At 42.1% G+C, this 23,075-nt stretch overlaps 1 protein-coding gene across 9 annotated transcripts in view; it reads right to left on the bottom strand.

Annotated features, from left to right (window-relative positions):
• ubr2 (ubiquitin protein ligase E3 component n-recognin 2) overlaps positions 1-23,075 on the bottom strand; it is a 43,516-nt gene that overhangs the window by 12,373 nt on the left and 8,068 nt on the right. For 5 of the 9 annotated variants that reach the window (XR_004611135.1, XR_004611136.1, XR_004611137.1 and 2 more), the window contains exons 10-27: positions 22,486-22,574; positions 18,709-18,807; positions 18,337-18,500; positions 17,306-17,405; positions 16,205-16,333; positions 15,802-15,985; positions 15,349-15,410; positions 11,418-11,528; positions 10,950-11,015; positions 10,707-10,823; positions 7,378-7,441; positions 6,934-7,058; positions 5,191-5,243; positions 4,247-4,349; positions 4,076-4,124; positions 3,838-3,992; positions 3,604-3,706; positions 2-111 (exon numbers count right to left, since the gene is read on the bottom strand). Coding sequence is in view for 6 of the 9 variants with exons in the window: in XM_034551835.1 (XP_034407726.1) it covers positions 2-111; positions 3,604-3,706; positions 3,838-3,992; positions 4,076-4,124; positions 4,247-4,349; positions 5,191-5,243; positions 6,934-7,058; positions 7,378-7,441; positions 10,707-10,823; positions 10,950-11,015; positions 11,418-11,528; positions 15,349-15,410; positions 15,802-15,985; positions 16,205-16,333; positions 17,306-17,405; positions 18,337-18,500; positions 18,709-18,807; positions 22,486-22,574 (1,883 nt within the window). In the remaining 3 variants the exon portion in view is untranslated. Of the gene's footprint in view, position 1; positions 112-3,603; positions 3,707-3,837; positions 3,993-4,075; positions 4,125-4,205; positions 4,350-5,190; positions 5,244-6,933; positions 7,059-7,377; positions 7,442-10,706; positions 10,824-10,949; positions 11,016-11,417; positions 11,529-11,941; positions 12,070-15,348; positions 15,411-15,801; positions 15,986-16,204; positions 16,334-17,305; positions 17,406-18,336; positions 18,501-18,708; positions 18,808-22,485; positions 22,575-23,075 lie in introns of those variants that run through there. The other 4 variants (XM_034551837.1, XM_034551839.1, XM_034551840.1 and 1 more) reach the window with 4 other exon arrangements.

Below are 23,075 nucleotides of genomic sequence, written 5' to 3'. Positions count from 1 at the left end.
CCTTGAGGATCCAGGTGATCATGTCTTTGTGAACCTCCAGGTGAGGGGCGTTCTGCAGACTCTCCAACAGAGCCAGGACACTTCCTGAAGTACTGGGAGCTTCACCTGGACCTGAACGAACGAACGATATGTATATGCACATTAAGTATATACACACATTCAGTATATACACACATGTATATGTGTATATAATGTGTGTATACTTAAAGTGGCTATGTACTGAATGTGTATATAATGTGTCTATAAACGTAGTGTGTATATAATTTGTGTATATACTTAACGTGTATATAATGTGTGTATATACTTAACGTGTGTGTATATACTGAATGTGTATATATAATGTGTCTATATACTTAATGTGTTTATATCCTTAATGTGTGTATATACTGTGTCTGTATAATGGGTGTATATACATACTGTGTGTATATACTGTGTCTGTATAATGGGTGTATATACATACTGTGTGTATATACTGTGTCTGTATAATGTGTGTATATACTGAATGTGTGTATATACACTGTGTATGTATAATGTGTGTATATACTTAATGTGTGTATATACTGTGTCTGTATAATGTGTGTATATACATACTGTGTGTATATACTGTGTCTGTATAATGTGTGTATATACTGAATGTGTGTATATACTTAATGTGTGTATATACATACTGTGTATATACACTGTGTATGTATAATGTGTGTATATACTGAATGTGTGTATATACTTAATGTGTGTATATACTGTGTCTGTATAATGTGTGTATATACTGAATGTGTGTATATACTTAATGTGTGTATATACATACTGTGTGTATATACTGTGTCTGTATAATGTGTGTATATACTGAATGTGTGTATATACTTAATGTGTGTATATACTGTGTCTGTATAATGTGTGTATATACATACTGTGTGTATATACTGTGTCTGTATAATGTGTGTATATACTGAATGTGTGTATATACTTAATGTGTGTATATACTGTGTCTGTATAATGTGTGTATATACTGAATGTGTGTATATACTTAATGTGTGTATATACATAATGTGTGTATATACTGTGTCTGTATAATGTGTGTATATACATACTGTGTGTATATACTGTGTCTGTATAATGTGTGTATATACTGTGTCTGTATAATGTGTGTATATACTGAATGTGTGTATATACATACTGTGTGTATATACTGTGTCTGTATAATGTGTGTATATACTGAATGTGTGTATATACTTAGTGTGTATATACTGTCTGTATAATGTGTGTATATACTTAATGTGTGTATATACATAATGTGTGTATATACTGTGTCTGTATGTGTGTATATACTGAATGTGTGTATATACATAATGTGTGTATATACATAATGTGTGTATATACTGTGTCTGTATGTGTGTATATACTTAATGTGTGTATATACATAATGTGTGTATATACTGTGTCTGTATAATGTGTGTATATACTGTGTCTGTATGTGTGTATATACTTAATGTGTGTATATACATAATGTGTGTATATACTGTGTCTGTATAATGTGTGTATATACTGTGTCTGTATGTGTGTATATACTTAATGTGTGTATATACTGTGTCTGTATAATGTGTGTATATACTGAATGTGTGTATATACTTAATGTGTGTATATACATACTGTGTATATACACTGTGTATGTATAATGTGTGTATATACTGAATGTGTGTATATACTTAATGTGTGTATATACATACTGTGTGTATATACTGTGTCTGTATAATGTGTGTATATACTGAATGTGTGTATATACTTAATGTGTGTATATACTGTGTCTGTATAATGTGTGTATATACATACTGTGTGTATATACTGTGTCTGTATAATGTGTGTATATACTGAATGTGTGTATATACTTAATGTGTGTATATACTGTGTCTGTATAATGTGTGTATATACTGAATGTGTGTATATACACTGTGTATGTATAATGTGTGTATATACTGAATGTGTGTATATACTTAATGTGTGTATATACATAATGTGTGTATATACTGTGTCTGTATAATGTGTGTATATACATACTGTGTGTATATACTGTGTCTGTATAATGTGTGTATATACTGTGTCTGTATAATGTGTGTATATACTGAATGTGTGTATATACATACTGTGTGTATATACTGTGTCTGTATAATGTGTGTATATACTGAATGTGTGTATATACTTAGTGTGTATATACTGTCTGTATAATGTGTGTATATACTTAATGTGTGTATATACTGAATGTGTGTATATACTTAATGTGTGTATATACATAATGTGTGTATATACTGTGTCTGTATGTGTGTATATACTTAATGTGTGTATATACATAATGTGTGTATATACTGTGTCTGTATAATGTGTGTATATACTGTGTCTGTATAATGTGTGTATATACATAATGTGTGTATATACATAATGTGTGTATATACTGTGTCTGTATGTGTGTATATACTTAATGTGTGTATATACATAATGTGTGTATATACTGTGTCTGTATAATGTGTGTATATACTGTGTCTGTATGTGTGTATATACATAATGTGTGTATATACATAATGTGTGTATATACTGTGTCTGTATGTGTGTATATACTTAATGTGTGTATATACATACTGTGTGTATATACTGTGTCTGTATAATGTGTGTATATACTGTGTCTGTATGTGTGTATATACTTAATGTGTGTATATACATAATGTGTGTATATACTGTGTCTGTATAATGTGTGTATATACTGTGTCTGTATAATGTGTGTATATACTGTGTCTGTATAATGTGTGTATATACTGTGTCTGTATAATGTGTGTATATACTGTGTCTGTATAATGTGTGTATATACTGAATGTGTGTGTATACATAATGTGTGTATATACTGAATGTGTGTATATACTTAATGTGTGTATATACTGTGTCTGTATAATGTGTGTATATACTGAATGTGTGTATATACTGTGTCTGTATAATGTGTGTATATACTGAATGTGTGTATATACTGTGTCTGTATAATGTGTGTATATACTGAATGTGTGTATACTTAATGTGTGTATATACTGAATGTGTGTATATACTGTGTCTGTATAATGTGTGTATATACTGTGTCTGTATAATGTGTGTATATACTGTGTCTGTATAATGTGTGTATATACTGAATGTGTGTATATACTGTGTCTGTATAATGTGTGTATATACTGAATGTGTATATACTTAATGTGTGTATATACTGTGTCTGTATAATGTGTGTATATACATACTGTGAGTATATACTGTGTCTGTATGTGTGTATATACTGAATGTGTGTATATACTGAATGTGTGTATATACTTAATGTGTGTATATACTGTGTCTGTATGTGTGTATATACATAATGTGTGTATATACTGTGTCTGTATAATGTGTGTATATACTGAATGTGTATATACTTAATGTGTCTGTATGTGTGTATATACATGTGTGTATACTGTGTCTGTATAATGTGTGTATATACTGAATGTGTATATACTTAATGTGTGTATATACTGTGTCTGTATGTGTGTATATACATAATGTGTGTATATACATAATGTGTGTATATATAATGTGTGTACTGACGTGTGATCTTGCATGTATAGTTAAAGGTGACGTCATCGTCTCTGCTGCTGCTTTCCAGCTGCTGCTCTTCCTCCAGAAGAGCCACGCCCACCAGATGAAGAACCTGTACACACAGAGTACACACAGAGTACACACACAGTTAGTCCTCCAAACACCACCCTGAGTACTAGTACATATTACTTTTGGACAATACCCCATAGGGTTAGGGTCTAGTACACCTCCCATGTGCCTCACCCTCTGCAGCATGGACTCGGTCCAGCCCCCCCCACTGGGCTCTACAGCCCACTGCAGCACAGCGCCCTCTACAGCCAGCAGCACGTCACACTGCAGCAGGTTCACCAGGCTGCCGAAAAGAGGACAGAGAAGAGGGGGGGAAGGGGGGGGGAGGGCTGTGGGCACACACACACACACACATTATCACCATGAAACATCATCACACAGGTGTAACTACGAGGCAGACAGGTGTGTTTACCAGTGTCCTCTCCGTTCTGTCTTCTCAGCTTCCGCTGAGCCTCCTCAGCCTGCAATGCATCACACACTGTTACCATGACATCACACACTGTTACCATGACATCACACACCGTTACCATGACATCACACACCGTTACCATCACCTGATCAATCACCTGATCAGAGTGTGTACCTTGGACTGGTCGGCTCTGCTGAAGTGATGAAAATACAGGTTGAAGTGTTTGTTCCACTCAGGACGTAGTTCATACAGACCTCGACCCGTCACACCTGGTTTCCTGTTAACACAGTGGATCTGTATTAGATCTATATATCTTTATTATATCTATATTATATCTGTATTAGATCTATAGTGGATATATATTAGATGTGTAATAGATATAGTAGATCTGTACTACATCTATATATCTTTATTATATCTATATTATATCTGTATTAGATCTATAGTGGATATATATTAGATATGTAATAGATATAGTAGATCTGTACTACATCTATATATCTTTATTATATCTATATTATATCTGTACTAGTTCTATATTATATATGTATTAGATCTATAGTTTATCTGTATTAGTTCTATATTATATATGTACTAGTTCTATATTATATCTGTACTAGTTCTATATTATATATGTATTAGATCTATAGTTTATCTGTACTAGATCTATATTATATCTGTACTAGTTCTATATTATATATGTATTAGATCTATAGTTTATCTGTACTAGATCTATATTATATCTGTACTAGTTCTATATTATATCTGTATTAGATCTATATTATATCTGTATTAGATCTATAGTTTATCTGTACTAGATCTATATTATATCTGTACTAGTTCTATATTATATATGTATTAGATCTATAGTTTATCTGTACTAGATCTATATTATATCTGTACTAGTTCTATATTATATCTGTATTAGATCTATAGTTTATCTGTACTAGATCTATATTATATCTGTACTAGTTCTATATTATATATGTATTAGATCTATAGTAGATCTGGAGTAGAACTATAGTAGATCTTAGAATTATGTGGACTTGTGTTTAAGGTGGACTGATGGTTTTTAAGGTGGACTTTTGTTTAAGGTGGTGGTGTTGAAGGAAACCGACTTGAATGAAGCCACGCTGTCGATGACTCTTTCCAGACCCGTCTCCTTGTTCCCCTGAAGAGAAAAAAAAGACAAACATGAACTATATGTAGGTATACAGGTAAACAGACAGACAGGTAAACAGACAGACAGGTAAACAGACAGACGGATAAACAGAAGGACAGGTGAACAGACAGACAGGTAAACAGAAGGACAGGTAAACAGACAGACGGGTAAACAGACAGACAGGTAAACAGAAGGACAGGTAAACAGACAGACGGATAAACAGAAGGACAGGTGAACAGACAGACGGGTAAACAGAAGGACAGGTGAACAGACAGACGGGTAAACAGACAGATGGATAAACAGAAGGACAGGTGAACAGACAGACGGGTAAACAGAAGGACAGGTGAACAGACAGACGGGTAAACAGACAGACGGATAAACAGAAGGACAGGTGAACAGACAGACGGGTGAACAGACAGACGGGTGAACAGACAGACGGGTAAACAGAAGGACAGGTGAACAGAAGGACAGGTAAACAGACAGACGGGTAAACAGAAGGACAGGTGAACAGACAGACAGGTGAACAGACAGACAGGTGAACAGACAGACAGGTGAACAGACAGACAGGTGAACAGAAGGACAGGTAAACAGACAGACGGATAAACAGAAGGACAGGTGAACAGACAGACGGGTAAACAGAAGGACAGGTGAACAGACAGACGGGTAAACAGAAGGATAGGTGAACAGACAGACGGGTAAACAGACAGACGGATAAACAGAAGGACAGGTGAACAGACAGACGGGTAAACAGACAGACGGGTAAACAGAAGGACAGGTGAACAGACAGACGGGTAAACAGAAGGATAGGTGAACAGACAGACGGGTAAACAGACAGACGGATAAACAGAAGGACAGGTGAACAGACAGACGGGTAAACAGACAGACGGGTAAACAGAAGGACAGGTGAACAGACAGACGGGTAAACAGACAGACGGGTAAACAGACAGACGGGTAAACAGACAGATGGGTAAACAGAAGGATAGGTGAACCCACAGACGGGTAAACAGACAGACGGGTAAACAGAAGGACAGGTGAACCCACAGACGGGTAAACAGACAGACGGGTAAACAGAAGGATAGGTGAACAGACAGACGGGTAAACAGACAGACGGGTAAACAGAAGGACAGGTGAACCCACAGACGGGTAAACAGACAGACGGGTAAACAGAAAGACAGGTGAACCCACAGACGGGTAAACAGACAGACGGGTAAACAGAAGGATAGGTGAACAGACAGACAGGTAAACAGACAGACGGGTAAACAGACAGACGGGTAAACAGAAGGATAGGTGAACAGACAGACAGGTAAACAGACAGACGGGTAAACAGACAGACGGGTAAACAGACAGACGGGTAAACAGAAGGATAGGTGAACCCACAGACGGGTAAACAGACAGACGGGTAAACAGAAGGACAGGTGAACCCACAGACGGGTAAACAGACAGACGGGTAAACAGAAGGATAGGTGAACAGACAGACAGGTAAACAGACAGACGGGTAAACAGACAGACGGGTAAACAGAAGGATAGGTGAACCCACAGACGGGTAAACAGACAGACGGGTAAACAGAAGGACAGGTGAACCCACAGACGGGTAAACAGAAGGATAGGTGAACAGACAGACAGGTAAACAGACAGACGGGTAAACAGACAGACGGGTAAACAGAAGGACAGGTGAACCCACAGACAGCTAAACACTCACATTCTCAGGCAAAGCCTTCACCAGCTCGCTGTGAGCCATTGGTCTGATTGACAGCTGATGGATGATTTCTCTTCTGACCTCATCAAAGGACTCCACCTGGCCGACACCTGACACGTAGCGCTCACCTGCACCACACACACACACACACACACACGTCCCCTGTTCAGATGCATTTGGCATCTCCTGGCTTCCATCAGTGCAGAAGGGCCCTCCTCTCCAAAACAAACGTACCCGCTAATTAAAACATTAGCGGTGTTTCTCCGATGCTGTTCGGAGGACACTGGACTAGTTGAGCTGCCGCTAATGTTACCTCAGCTGTTGTTGTTGTTGTATTTGTGTCCGCAGGGGCACCGCACACAAGTAAACAACTCAACTAAATATATAATATAGGTTGAGTCTTTTTTTTGACATTTTAATGCGGAAGAAATTAGAACACAGACTCACCGACCACCATGATGATAAGGTGAAGCATCTCCTCCATCAGAGTGTTGTTCTGCTGCACCACATCCTGTCACACAGTAGAGTGTTGTGAGTGTCTGTATCTCTACCTAGTCTGTTATACAGTCAGTACTGACCTTGTGAGTGTCTCTGTATCTCTACCTAGTCTGTTATACAGTCAGTACTGACCTTGTGAGTGTCTCTGTATCTCTACCTAGTCTGTTATACAGTCAGTACTGACCTTGTGAGTGTCTCTGTATCTCTACCTAGTCTGTTATACAGTCAGTACTGACCTTGTGAGTGTCTGTATCTCTACCTAGTCTGTTATACAGTCAGTACTGACCTTGTGAGTGTCTCTGTATCTCTACCTAGTCTGTTATACAGTCAGTACTGACCTTGTGAGTGTCTGTATCTCTACCTAGTCTGTTATACAGTCAGTACTGACCTTGTGAGTGTCTGTATCTCTACCTAGTCTGTTATACAGTCAGTACTGACCTTGTGAGTGTCTCTGTATCTCTACCTAGTCTGTTATACAGTCAGTACTGACCTTGTGAGTGTCTCTGTATCTCTACCTAGTCTGTTATACAGTCAGTACTGACCTTGTGAGTGTCTCTGTATCTCTACCTAGTCTGTTATACAGTCAGTACTGACCTTGTGAGTGTCTCTGTATCTCTACCTAGTCTGTTATACAGTCAGTACTGACCTTGTGAGTGTCTGTATCTCTACCTAGTCTGTTATACAGTCAGTACTGACCTTGTGAGTGTCTGTATCTCTACCTAGTCTGTTATACAGTCAGTACTGACCTTGTGAGTGTCTCTGTATCTCTACCTAGTCTGTTATACAGTCAGTACTGACCTTGTGAGTGTCTCTGTATCTCTACCTAGTCTGTTATACAGTCAGTACTGACCTTGTGAGTGTCTGTATCTCTACCTAGTCTGTTATACAGTCAGTACTGACCTTGTGAGTGTCTCTGTATCTCTACCTAGTCTGTTATACAGTCAGTACTGACCTTGTGAGTGTCTGTATCTCTACCTAGTCTGTTATACAGTCAGTACTGACCTTGTGAGTGTCTGTATCTCTACCTAGTCTGTTATACAGTCAGTACTGACCTTGTGAGTGTCTCTGTATCTCTACCTAGTCTGTTATACAGTCAGTACTGACCTTGTGAGTGTCTGTATCTCTACCTAGTCTGTTATACAGTCAGTACTGACCTTGTGAGTGTCTGTATCTCTACCTAGTCTGTTATACAGTCAGTACTGACCTTGTGAGTGTCTGTATCTCTACCTAGTCTGTTATACAGTCAGTACTGACCTTGTGAGTGTCTGTATCTCTACCTAGTCTGTTATACAGTCAGTACTGACCTTGTGAGTGTCTGTATCTCTACCTAGTCTGTTATACAGTCAGTACTGACCTTGTGAGTGTCTGTATCTCTACCTAGTCTGTTATACAGTCAGTACTGACCTTGTGAGTGTCTCTGTATCTCTACCTAGTCTGTTATACAGTCAGTACTGACCTTGTGAGTGTCTGTATCTCTACCTAGTCTGTTATACAGTCAGTACTGACCTTGTGAGTGTCTGTATCTCTACCTAGTCTGTTATACAGTCAGTACTGACCTTGTGAGTGTCTGTATCTCTACCTAGTCTGTTATACAGTCAGTACTGACCTTGTGAGTGTCTGTATCTCTACCTAGTCTGTTATACAGTCAGTACTGACCTTGTGAGTGTCTGTATCTCTACCTAGTCTGTTATACAGTCAGCACTGACCTTGTGAGTGTCTGTATCTCGACCTAGTCTGTTATACAGTCAGTACTGACCTTGTGAGTGTATCTCTACCTAGTCTGTTATACAGTCAGTACTGACCTTGTGAGTGTCTCTGTATCTCTACCTAGTCTGTTATACAGTCAGTACTGACCTTGTGAGTGTCTGTATCTCTACCTAGTCTGTTATACAGTCAGTACTGACCTTGTGAGTGTCTCTGTATCTCTACCTAGTCTGTTATACAGTCAGTACTGACCTTGTGAGTGTCTCTGTATCTCTACCTAGTCTGTTATACAGTCAGTACTGACCTTGTGAGTGTCTCTGTATCTCTACCTAGTCTGTTATACAGTCAGTACTGACCTTGTGAGTGTCTCTGTATCTCTACCTAGTCTGTTATACAGTCAGTACTGACCTTGTGAGTGTCTGTATCTCTACCTAGTCTGTTATACAGTCAGTACTGACCTTGTGAGTGTCTCTGTATCTCTACCTAGTCTGTTATACAGTCAGTACTGACCTTGTGAGTGTCTGTATCTCTACCTAGTCTGTTATACAGTCAGTACTGACCTTGTGAGTGTCTGTATCTCTACCTAGTCTGTTATACAGTCAGTACTGACCTTGTGAGTGTCTGTATCTCTACCTAGTCTGTTATACAGTCAGTACTGACCTTGTGAGTGTCTCTGTATCTCTACCTAGTCTGTTATACAGTCAGTACTGACCTTGTGAGTGTCTCTGTATCTCTACCTAGTCTGTTATACAGTCAGTACTGACCTTGTGAGTGTCTGTATCTCTACCTAGTCTGTTATACAGTCAGTACTGACCTTGTGAGTGTCTCTGTATCTCTACCTAGTCTGTTATACAGTCAGTACTGACCTTGTGAGTGTCTATCTCTACCTAGTCTGTTATACAGTCAGTACTGACCTTGTGAGTGTCTGTATCTCTACCTAGTCTGTTATACAGTCAGTACTGACCTTGTGAGTGTCTGTATCTCTACCTAGTCTGTTATACAGTCAGTACTGACCTTGTGAGTGTCTGTATCTCTACCTAGTCTGTTATACAGTCAGTACTGACCTTGTGAGTGTCTCTGTATCTCTACCTAGTCTGTTATACAGTCAGTACTGACCTTGTGAGTGTCTCTGTATCTCTACCTAGTCTGTTATACAGTCAGTACTGACCTTGTGAGTGTCTGTATCTCTACCTAGTCTGTTATACAGTCAGTACTGACCTTGTGAGTGTCTCTGTATCTCTACCTAGTCTGTTATACAGTCAGTACTGACCTTGTGAGTGTCTCTGTATCTCTACCTAGTCTGTTATACAGTCAGTACTGACCTTGTGAGTGTCTGTATCTCTACCTAGTCTGTTATACAGTCAGTACTGACCTTGTGAGTGTCTCTGTATCTCTACCTAGTCTGTTATACAGTCAGTACTGACCTTGTGAGTGTCTATCTCTACCTAGTCTGTTATACAGTCAGTACTGACCTTGTGAGTGTCTCTGTATCTCTACCTAGTCTGTTATACAGTCAGTACTGACCTTGTGAGTGTCTGTATCTCTACCTAGTCTGTTATACAGTCAGTACTGACCTTGTGAGTGTCTCTGTATCTCTTCCTGCAGTCCGCGGAGCTGAAAATGTGAAAAAGTTCGAACCTACTCAGGACGATCATGAGGAAGTGGTTTGGGTCCATCATGGACGCCCCCGCCTGGACGGGAAGAGACCAAGAAAGAAACTTAAGAGACTACACAAGATAAACAAAAGTAGAGATGATTATATGTAGAATTGCCCAGCAGGTATTATAGTAATAATAATAATAATAATAATAATCTACCTGCAGCATGATCATATCCTTGTCGAACATCTCCACTCGGCACTTGACGTTGTGATAATAGTAAATCTGAAATACACAACAAGACAACTTCATTCATAAATCATGAAGAAAAGAGCTGCGAGAACATCTAATTTTTGTCAGTTTGACAACTGTGAGTTATGAATATTTTCAATACTTTACAGACTTTCAATAAAAGAAATAAAATCCCTTTACACAGATTTGTTTCTGTTCTATAATATGTTCATTGAAATAGACAAAAAGGACACAGGTGTCCACTGTGATGAGTCTCACCTGGTTTGTTAATGTTTTGTTAAAATCCAGTCGTAAATAACTTGTGTAATAATTATTAATATGATCATATTATTAGTATTACTAATACATGTGACTGCTAGATGTTTATTATGGAATGTCTGCTCCTGCATGATATAAACTGATCATATCAGCATTGATCAGCCGTTATCGACTCACCTGGTTGATCAGGGAGAACCCATTCCTCCTCCACATCCCAGCATGCACCTGGGCACAGAGAACCAGACAGCGGAGGGGGAGCTCGATCAGGAGGGGGGGGCTGAGTTCCCCCTGAAAAGAGAGAGACACACACACGTATTGATCTGATCCAACAGAATACAACAGCCTGGCTCTTCTTGAGGTCATTTTTTTATAACATTGGCTTTAATTGTTTACAACTCAACATGACAAATTCTTGGTTTTTGACTGTCACAATTTTATTTATTTTTAGACCAGAAGTGACACGAGAGGGTGAAGCAATGTAAAACTTAACACTGACAGACATTTTTGGTGAACAAAAATGTATATAAATAAACTTTCATGACCTAAAAACAAGCTGTGAAAAGCTGTGGGTTAACGTTCTGAGACGAGAACACAGAACACTCCCAGACCGGACAACGCTATGGTAGAGACCTGTGAATCCCCTTGTAGCCCCGCCCTAAAGCATACCCTGCTTTATGGTCTGGTAGAGACCTGTCAATCACCTTGTAGCCCACCTGTCGAGTTATTAGCTCACAGTGACGGAGCTACAAGTCGATTGGTAGAAGGCAAGCGGAGGGAATGGGCTGGGATGTGAGGTTAGACCATGTCCTGGGTGTAGACTGGACCCGATCTGTTCACAGCACAGTAAACAAGAACCAATGTTTTGAAGCGGATGCTGCGGCCACCGGTAACCAGTGAAGGTCGCGGAGGAGCGGGTACATTTGTGGGTACATTTAGGAGGTTGAAGACCAGTCGAGCTGCTGCATTCTGGATGAGCTGTAGAGGTCGAATGACATTAACAGGTAGACCTGAAGGAGGAGTTACAGTAGTCTAGACGTGAGATGATCAGAGCCTGGACCAGAAGCTGGACCAGAAGCTGGACCAGAACCTGGACTAGATCCTGGACCAGAAGCTGTGCCGCCTTCTGAGTGAGAAGAGGTCGTATTTTCCTGATGTTGTACAGCATGTACCTACAGGAGCGTGTTGTTGTGGTAATGTTGGCAGTCAGGGAGAGTTGACTGACAGGTGTCACACCGAGGTTCCTGTCAGTCGGGGGCGGGGCCAACACTGAGTTGTTGAAGGTGATAGACAGGTCGTGGGTGGGAGAGCCTTTTCCTGGAAGGAGGAGAAGTTCAGTCTTGTCAGTGTTAATTTTCAGGTGGTGAGCGGACATCCACTGAGAGATGTCAATCAGACATCCACTGAGAGATGTCAATCAGACATCCACTGAGAGATGTCAGTCAGACATCCACTGAGAGATGTCAGTCAGACATCCACTGAGATGTCAATCAGACATCCACTGAGAGATGTCAGTCAGACATCCACTGAGAGATGTCAGTCAGACATCCACTGAGAGATGTCAATCAGACATCCACTGAGAGATGTCAGTCAGACATCCACTGAGAGATGTCAGTCAGACATCCACTGAGAGATGTCAATCAGACATCCACTGAGAGATGTCAGTCAGACATCCACTGAGAGATGTCAATCAGACATCCACTGAGAGATGTCAGTCAGACATCCACTGAGAGATGTCAATCAGACATCCACTGAGAGATGTCAGTCAGACATCCACTGAGAGATGTCAGTCAGACATCCACTGAGAGATGTCAGTCAGACATCCACTGAGAGATGTCAGTCAGACATCCACTGAGAGATGTCAATCAGACATCCACTGAGAGATGTCAGTCAGACAGGCAGAGATTTGTGCTGCTACCTGTGTTTCAGATTGGGGAAACGAGAGGATCAGTTGGGGAAGATAGGATCATGGGTTGGAGAAGATAGAGAAGAGTTTTTTGGGGTTAGAAAATGAGGATCGAATTCTGGTTTGGTAGAAAGAGCTTTTGGCTGCCCGAGATAGAGGCAGAGAAGGAGAGAAGAGATTGATAGGCGAGCAGGTCGCTATTTACTTTCCGACGCTCGCATAGTGGCTCTCTCGGCGCACACAGAGTCAGACAGCCACGGAGCCGGAGAGGACTTGAGGACCTTTTCGAGTCTTAAGAGGACAGAGAGAATCAAGAGAGGACGACAGCGTAGAGAGAAGAATGTCAGTGGCAGAGTCAGGATGCATGAGTGAGAAAGAGTCAGTTGAAGGGAGGGTTGATAGAACAGAGGCCAGAGAGGAGGATGAAAGGGTGCAGATGTTGAGTCGGACAGGTGCAGAGCCTGTGGGCGGGTTGTCAGTTCCAAAGAGAGAGTAAGAGATGGTCAGAGACATGAAGTGGAGTTACAGTGAGGTTAGATGTGGAGCAGTTTCTGGTGAACATATAGTCGAGGTGGTGTCCAGCTTTGTGAGTAGGAGGGGAAGGACTGAGAGAGAGAGCAAAGGAAGACAGTAAGAGTAGCAGGTCACATGACTTCTCTGTCTGGATGTTAAAGTCACCCAGAAGGATGAGTGGGGGCCGTTTTCTGAGAAGTTTGATAGGAGGACTAATTCGTCCAAGAAATGTTCCAAAGAACCAGGAGGACGGTAGAGAACAACAATGATTAGTTTAATGAGTAACTGTCACAGCATGAAACTCAAAAGTCAGTGGGGTAAAAAGTGGAAGCGGGGAAATGAGTAAACCTGTACCACCACCCTGACCAGAGGGTCTGGGTGTGTGGCTGAAGGAGAAGGCAAAGGAGAGAGCAGCAGGGGTAGATGTGTTGTCTGGTGTGATCCAAGTCTCAGTGAGAGATAAAGTCTGCCTTGAGGTTGGCTGACTGGCAGTTCCAGAGGCGCCCTGTGACGAGGTGCTGGGTCTGTGTGAAGCGGGTGGGAAAGATAACAGAGGAGGGATTTCGGTATATGTGTGAACGAGTCCGAGGCTTGAAGGTAGACACATACTCACAGAGCAATATTATACTCAGTCACCCCCGAAGACTCCAACGAAAGACCCCTATGTCTTTATCCTCCAAGTCTTGACTCCATCCAAAGACTCCTATGTCTTTATCTTCTGAGTCTGGACTCCAAACAATGACTCCTGAGTCTTGACTCCAACGAAAGATTCCTATGTCTTTATCCTCTGAGACTGGACTCCATCCAAAGACTCCTATGTCTTTATCCTCCGAGTCTGGACTCCAACCAAAGACTCCTGAGTCTTGACTCCAACCAAAGACTCCTATGTCTTTATCCTCTGAGACTGGACTCCATCCAAAGACTCCTATGTCTTTATCCTCCGAGTCTGGACTCCAATGAAAGACTCCTATGTCTTTATCCTCTGAGTCTGGACTCCAATGAAAGACTCCTATGTCTTTATCCTCTGAGACTGGACTCCATCCAAAGACTCCTATGTCTTTATCCTCTGAGTCTGGACTCCAATGAAAGACTCCTATGTCTTTATCCTCTGAGACTGGACTCCATCCAAAGACTCCTATGTCTTTATCCTCCGAGTCTGGACTCCTACCAAAGACTCCTATGTCTTTATCCTCTGAGACTGGACTCCATCCAAAGACTCCTATGTCTTTATCCTCCGAGTCTGGACTCCTACCAAAGACTCCTATGTCTTTATCCAACAAGTATTCACTGACGCTGAAGCTTAAAAACACTTCCCGGTTTTACACCAGAGTTGACGATGGTTAGCTACAGCTGTGCTGACCACACCCACAGCTCGTTAGTGGAATATCCAGCAATAGAAACTAAACTGAGCTCAAGACAAAAGGCAACGTTTCACTATAATCAGTGAAGTTTAGTTTTTACAAGAATCTCTTATTCTTGCCAAAACTGATAATGGACAAAAGTATATTTACTTCAAAGGTAGAAAGTAAAATAGAGCTTAGTCCTTAGTAAGAAGCATAGACATCTATACAACCAGAGGAGTCGCCCCCTGGTGGTCAGTAGAGAGAATGAACTTTTAACATATGAAGCATAGACTTCTATACACCAGAGGTCAGCTGACGCTCAAATACTACATACAGACGGGGGACTGACCAGAGGAAGCTGTTCAGGGAAACGAGACGCAACTTCTGTCCTGCTGAGGAGAACATGAAGACCTGAGGAGGACAAAGTTCATAGATATGTGGACATGTTAATACTGTGTGTGTTACTGTGATTGCTGCTGTACATGTTACTGCGAGTGTAGGCTACTGTGTGTCTGAGTGTTACTGTGTGTGCGTTACTGTGTGTTACAGTTAGTGTAACTGTGTGTTACAGTTAGTGTAACTGTGTGTGTACCAGTGTGCATTACTGTGTGAGTAACTGTGTTCCTGTGCACGTTAATGTGTCTGTAACTGTGTGAATTATTACGTGTTACTGTGTGTGTTGCTGTGTGCGTTACTGTGTGTGTTGCTGTGTGCGTTACTGTGGGTGTAATAGTGTTTGTTACAGTGCGTTATTGTGTGCATTACTGTGTGTGTGTAACTTTGCATGTTACCATGTGATTACCTGCCAGCAGCCTGCAGACTGGGAGGTGTATGGATACTTTGTCCTGAGACACCTGGTACCTGAACGTCTCCACACAGTGACCGGCTACACTCAAGCTGATTGGCTGCTCACCGTCTGGAAGGCCACTGTGACAGTGACTGAGCGCGCTCAGACACTTCCTGTAGGCCTCGATCAGCACGTGCTCCTGAGTATATAGAAAACGCAACTAGTCATATAAAGTGAAATACACACAATTACACCTAGTTTCATCTTGTTTAAACCTGCAAGTAAAAGGGGAACCAGGAGAACAGTTGCTGTATTAATCATATACTTTAGTATGTAGTACTTTTATACTGTATGTAGTAGTCTGCAGTATATGCAGTACTTGTATCTAGTAGAAGTAGTAGTAGTAGTACAGTCTCACATCAGTGGAGCACCACTCCTGGATCATGGAGATGATGTGAGTCAGTTTCATCTGCAGAGTGAATGCTGCTTCCCACTCAGGCTCCATCTCTATGTGCTGCCCCACCTGTCTCACCACAGGGTCCATACCCTTTAGAGACAGACAGACAGATTCAGAGACAGTGAGAAATGGGTTGAGAAAGAGAGACAGGTTCAGTCAGACCGACAGGTTCAGAGACAAAGGCAGACAGGTTCAGATGTTCAGAGACAGACTTCATTAAAATAGCGCATCAAGTGTAGGAGACGTGGCATCAAGTGTAGGAGACGTGGCATTCAATTCAATTCAGTTTATTTGATATAGCCCAATATCACAAATTACAAATTTAGAGGGCTTTACAATCTGTACACATACGACATCCCTGACCTTTGACCTCACATCAGATCAGGAAAAACTCCCCAAAAATAATCTTTCAGGGAAAAAAGGGAAGAACCCTTCAGGAGAGCAACAGAGGAGGATCCCTCTCCCCGGATGGACAGATGAATAGATGTCATGTGACCAGATGAACAGAGTTACAGAGTTACATAAACACATTACATGAATATGACAATGTATGAATGGAACTCCAATCCATGAAACAGAAGGAGGTAGAGAGGAGGGGGGGCGGGGCATCAGCAGGGCCAATGGGAGGCCGGTTCACCAGCATCAGACACCTCCAGGTCCAATGGACCCTATGAGACGTGAAGTCACAACGACTCCGGGGAGGAAGCAGAGTTAATACGGTGCAATGGAGAGATGTAAATTCATCCATAAGGAGAGCGAGAAGAGGAGATAGGTGCTCAGTGTATCCTAAAACATCCCCCAGCAGCCTATAAGCCTATAGCAGCATATCAAGGGGCTGGACCAGGGCAAGCCTGATTCAGCCCTAACTATAAGGACTATTAAAGAGGAAAGTCTTAAGTCTATTCTTGAATGAGGTGACTGTGTCTGCCTCCAGGACTGAAAGTGGAAGCTGGTTCCATAAAAGAGGATCTTGATAACTGAAGGCTCTTGCTCCCATCAAGTGCAGGAGACATGACAGTGAAGGAACGCCCACTGACATACAGACAGACAATCCTTGTTTACCTGCATACACTTGAGCAGCTCCAGAAAAGCATCCAGACCTTCTAGAAACTTCAGCCTGAGCTGGTCGCTCCACTCAGAAGGACGACTGATGAGGATGTACCTACACACACACACACACACCTGTTATATTAATCACAGTAATTGGTGTAAACCAGTATGTCACTTGGAGATAACTGTCACAGTAACTGGTGTAAACCAGTATGTCACTTGGAGATAACTGTCACAGTAACTGGTGTAAACCAGTATGTCACTGGGAGATAACTGTCACAGTAACTGTCATAACCCAGTATGTCACTGGGATATAACTGTCACAGTAACTGTCATAAACCAGTATGTCACTGGGATATAACTGTCACAGTAATTGTCATAAACCAGTATGTCACTGGGAGATAACTGTCACAGTAACTGTCATAAACCAGTATGTCACTGGGATATAACTGTCACAGTAACTGTCATAAACCAGTATGTCACTGGGATATAACTGTCACAGTAATTGTCATAAACCAGTATGTCACTGGGAGATAACTGTCACAGTAACTGGCATAAACCAGTATGTCACTGGGAGATAACTGTCACAGTAACTGGTGTAAACCAGTATGTCACTGGGAGATAACTGTCACAGTAACTGGTGTAAACCAGTATGTCACTGGGAGATAACTGTCACAGTAACTGGTGTAAACCAGTATGTCACTGGGAGATAACTGTCACAGTAACTGGTGTAAACCAGTATGTCACTGGGAGATAACTGTCACAGTAACTGGTGTAAACCAGTATGTCACTGGGAGATAACTGTCACAGTAACTGGTGTAAACCAGTATGTCACTGGGAGATAACTGTCACAGTAACTGGTGTAAACCAGTATGTCACTGGGATATAACTGTCACAGTAACTGGTGTAAACCAGTATGTCACTGGGAGATAACTGTCACAGTAACTGACGTAAACCAGTATGTCACTGGGAGATAACTGTCACAGTAACTGGTGTAAACCAGTATGTCACTGGGAGATAACTGTCACAGTAACTGGTCTCACTTGAGGTCTCCGATGAGGCTCTGGACCCGTCCGAACTTGAAGGCCTGCTGGGCGGTGTAGCGGTCGAACTGGAAGCGTCCCTGCAGGTCTCGGTGACGGAGGTGGTCTACAAATGTCTTAATGATGGTGGTCATCAGGTTCTCCTCCACCATCAGCATCCGGGCCTGCAACACACACACACACACACACACACACACACACACACACACACAGCTGAGCAGAGTGAATCATATCTGATCATCAACATCTCAACACGCCGGTCTCACCACCAGTCGAGTCGGTGACGTTGTGGTCGTCCGTCACGCCCACGGTTCTACCAGCAGGAGGGTGAGACAGGCAGAGAGAGACAGACAGACAAGTGGAGGAACTCACCATGGTCGGGACGGTGAAGAGCTGGACCGACAGTGAGGTCACCGACACCACACGCTCATGGTCATCCTCCATGAAGTCTGTCTGGAGGCGTCTGTAGTTCTAGAGGGAGACACCAGGACCACATGGACTTTAAGAACACGTTGAGACCACCAGGACCACATGGACTTTAAGAACACGTTGAGACCACCAGGACCACATGGACTTTAAGAACACGTTGAGAACACCAGGACCACATGAACTTTAAGAACACGTTGAGACCACCAAGACCACATGGACTTTAAGAACACGTTGAGAACACCAGGACCACATGAACTTTAAGAACACGTTGAGACCACCAGGACCACATGGACTTTAAGAACACGTTGAGACCACCAGGACCACATGGACTTTAAGAACACGTTGAGACCACCAGGACCACATGAACTTTAAGAACACGTTGAGACCACCAAGACCACATGAACTTTAAGAACACGTTGAGACCACCAGGACCACATGAACTTTAAGAACACATTGAGACCACCAGGACCACATGGACTTTAAGAACACGTTGAGAACACCAGGACCACATGAACTTTTAAGAACACGTTGAGACCACCAGGACCACATGAACTTTAAGAACGCGTTGAGACCACCAGGACCACATGAACTTTAAGAACGCGTTGAGACCACCAGGACCACATGAACTTTAAGAACGCGTTGAGACCACCAGGACCTTAAGAACACTTTGAATCTTATTCTACTAACGTGGATTATACTTCTTTTTTTTTTAACAGTAGAAAAACTACATCTTCACCAGAAACAGCTGCGTATCTGGATGTGGTTGTTAGGGTAACCAGTAGAACGGTTTAGAGCATGGGTCTCAAACTCGCGGACAATATTTTGTGGCCCCTACTCGACATCAAGGTTTAGTGCTACTGCGGCCCACGCATTTTTCTCACACGCACCTTTTTTGCTGAGTCGATTTTCGGACATTTTCATTGGATTGAAGTCCGCAAAACCCCCTCCGGAAAACGGCCGGTCAAGTACCGCATCCGAATGTCGAACACTTTATTCGGCTAAAGTGGTTTACGGTTACGCTTTAGAGTACTTTCTCAAGCCGAAGTGCGTGACATCCAGCCCCCCATAATTCGGCTAGGGTTAGTTAAACCAGATGACCAGTAGGACCGTTGAGAGGGGTCTGGTTGTTAGTTAAACCTGATGACCAGTAGGACCGTTGAGAGGGGTCTGGTTGTTAGGAGTCTGGTTGTTAGTTAAACCTGATGACCAGTAGGACCGTTGAGAGGGGTCTGGTTGTTAGGAGTCTGGTTGTTAGTTAAACCTGATGACCAGTAGGACCGTTGAGAGGGGTCTGGTTGTTAGTTAAACCTGATGACCAGTAGGACCGTTGAGAGGGGTCTGGTTGTTAGGGGTCTGGTTGTTAGTTAAACCAGATGACCAGTAGGACCGTTGAGAGGGGTCTGGTTGTTAGGGGTCTGGTTGTTAGTTAAACCTGATGACCAGTAGGACCGTTGAGAGGGGTCTGGTTGTTAGTTAAACCTGATGACCAGTAGGACCGTTGAGAGGGGTCTGGTTGTTAGGGGTCTGGTTGTTAGTTAAACCAGATGACCAGTAGGACCGTTGAGAGGGGTCTGGTTGTTAGGGGTCTGGTTGTTAGTTAAACCAGATGACCAGTAGGACCGTTGAGAGGGGTCTGGTTGTTAGTTAAACCAGATGACCAGTAGGACCGTTGAGAGGGGTCTGGTTGTTAGGGGTCTGGTTGTTAGTTAAACCTGATGACCAGTAGGACCGTTGAGAGGGGTCTGGTTGTTAGGGGTCTGGTTGTTAGTTAAACCAGATGACCAGTAGGACCGTTGAGAGGGGTCTGGTTGTTAGGGGTCTGGTTGTTAGTTAAACCTGATGACCAGTAGGACCGTTGAGAGGGGTCTGGTTGTTAGGGGTCTGGTTGTTAGGGGTCTGGTTGTTAGTTAAACCAGATGACCAGTAGGACCGTTGAGAGGGGTCTGGTTGTTAGTTAAACCTGATGACCAGTAGGACCGTTGAGAGGGGTCTGGTTGTTAGGGGTCTGGTTGTTAGGGGTCTGGTTGTTAGTTAAACCTGATGACCAGTAGGACCGTTGAGAGGGGTCTGGTTGTTAGGGGTCTGGTTGTTAGTTAAACCTGATGACCAGTAGGACCGTTGAGAGGGGTCTGGTTGTTAGGGGTCTGGTTGTTAGGGGTCTGGTTGTTAGTTAAACCTGATGACCAGTAGGACCGTTGAGAGGGGTCTGGTTGTTAGGGGTCTGGTTGTTAGTTAAACCTGATGACCAGTAGGACCGTTGAGAGGGGTCTGGTTGTTAGGGGTCTGGTTGTTAGTTAAACCTGATGACCTGTAGGACCGTTGAGAGGGGTCTGGTTGTTAGGGGTCTGGTTGTTAGGGGTCTGGTTGTTAGTTAAACCTGATGACCAGTAGGACCGTTGAGAGGGGTCTGGTTGTTAGTTAAACCTGATGACCAGTAGGACCGTTGAGGGGTCTGGTTGTTAGTTAAACCTGATGACCAGTAGGACCGTTGAGAGGGGTCTGGTTGTTAGGGGTCTGGTTGTTAGTTAAACCTGATGACCAGTAGGACCGTTGAGAGGGGTCTGGTTGTTAGGGGTCTGGTTGTTAGGGGTCTGGTTGTTAGTTAAACCTGATGACCAGTAGGACCGTTGAGAGAGGTCTGGTTGTTAGTTAAACCTGATGACCAGTAGGACCGTTGAGAGGGGTCTGGTTGTTAGGGGTCTGGTTGTTAGTTAAACCTGATGACCAGTAGGACCGTTGAGAGAGGTCTGGTTGTTAGTTAAACCTGATGACCAGTAGGACCGTTGAGAGGGGTCTGGTTGTTAGTTAAACCTGATGACCTGTAGGACCGTTGAGAGGGGTCTGGTTGTTAGGGGTCTGGTTGTTAGTTAAACCTGATGACCAGTAGGACCGTTGAGAGGGGTCTGGTTGTTAGGGGTCTGGTTGTTAGGGGTCTGGTTGTTAGTTAAACCTGATGACCAGTAGGACCGTTGAGAGAGGTCTGGTTGTTAGTTAAACCTGATGACCAGTAGGACCGTTGAGAGGGGTCTGGTTGTTAGGGGTCTGGTTGTTAGTTAAACCTGATGACCAGTAGGACCGTTGAGAGGGGTCTGGTTGTTAGGAGTCTGGTTGTTAGTTAAACCTGATGACCAGTAGGACCGTTGAGAGGGGTCTGGTTGTTAGGGGTCTGGTTGTTAGTTAAACCTGATGACCAGTAGGATGTTTTTTTCTCATTTATTTTTTTCTCTAGTAAAATCTAATTATTAGTTTAAATTAGTTCTTGTAGTAGCGTGATTTGTTCCATGAATTGTTATGTGCAGGTTTACATACACATGATTTAATGAATCTCCTCTGGACAGATCCTCCTCAATGAAACTTGCACTGCTTCACTTTATACTTTAGATACACTTTCATTTTATTTTTACTTGTACATTTCCTATATTATTTAAATTCTTGAATGGACTATGTCCTGCCCTGCTATTTTATTGTATATATGTAAACATGTTTGCTGCTCGTTCATGAAATTTCCCCCTGGGGATGAATACAGTAATATCTTATCTTTTGCTTGTTAAACTGAATGATTTTTTTTTGTTATTGAATACAGATCAAACCAAGAGGGCGAAAGAGTAGTTAAAAGACAGGTGTTAATATTTCAATGGGCCCCGAGCCAAAAAGGTCAAGAACCCCTGGATTAGAGGATCTAGTTGTTAGGATTAGTTAAACCAGTTGATTATTTGTTACCTTGGCGAACTGGATGGCAAAGATCTTCTTGTATTTGAGGTCCATGAGGAGGCTGTTCATCAGCAGCTGGTGGTAGATGTTCCTCGCTCCTACAGAGAGTAACACACATCTATTACATGTACACACCTCATAGAGAGAGTAACACACATCTATTACATGTACACACCTCATAGAGAGAGTAACACACATCTATTACATGTACACACCTCATAGAGAGAGTAACACACATCTATTACATGTACACACCTCATAGAGAGAGTAACACACATCTATTACATGTACACACCTCATAGAGAGAGTAACACACATCTATTACATGTACACACCTCATAGAGAGAGTAACACACATCTATTACATGTACACACCTCATAGAGAGAGTAACACACATCTATTACATGTACATGTAGTATATAAGTATTATGAATAGTAAATGAGCAGTATATAAGTATTATGAATAGTAAATCAGCAGTAAATAAGTATTATGAATAGTAAATCAGCAGTATATAAGTATTATGAATAGTAAATGAGCAGTATATAAGTATTATGAATAGTAAATGAGCAGTATATAAGTATTATGAATAGTAAATCA

Source organism: Cyclopterus lumpus, chromosome 15 (assembly GCF_009769545.1).
Source record: "Cyclopterus lumpus isolate fCycLum1 chromosome 15, fCycLum1.pri, whole genome shotgun sequence".
Classification (NCBI taxonomy): Eukaryota; Metazoa; Chordata; class Actinopteri; order Perciformes; family Cyclopteridae; genus Cyclopterus; species Cyclopterus lumpus.
Note: the sequence above shows the minus strand (reverse complement) of the source record. Positions and strands in the feature narration are given on the sequence as shown.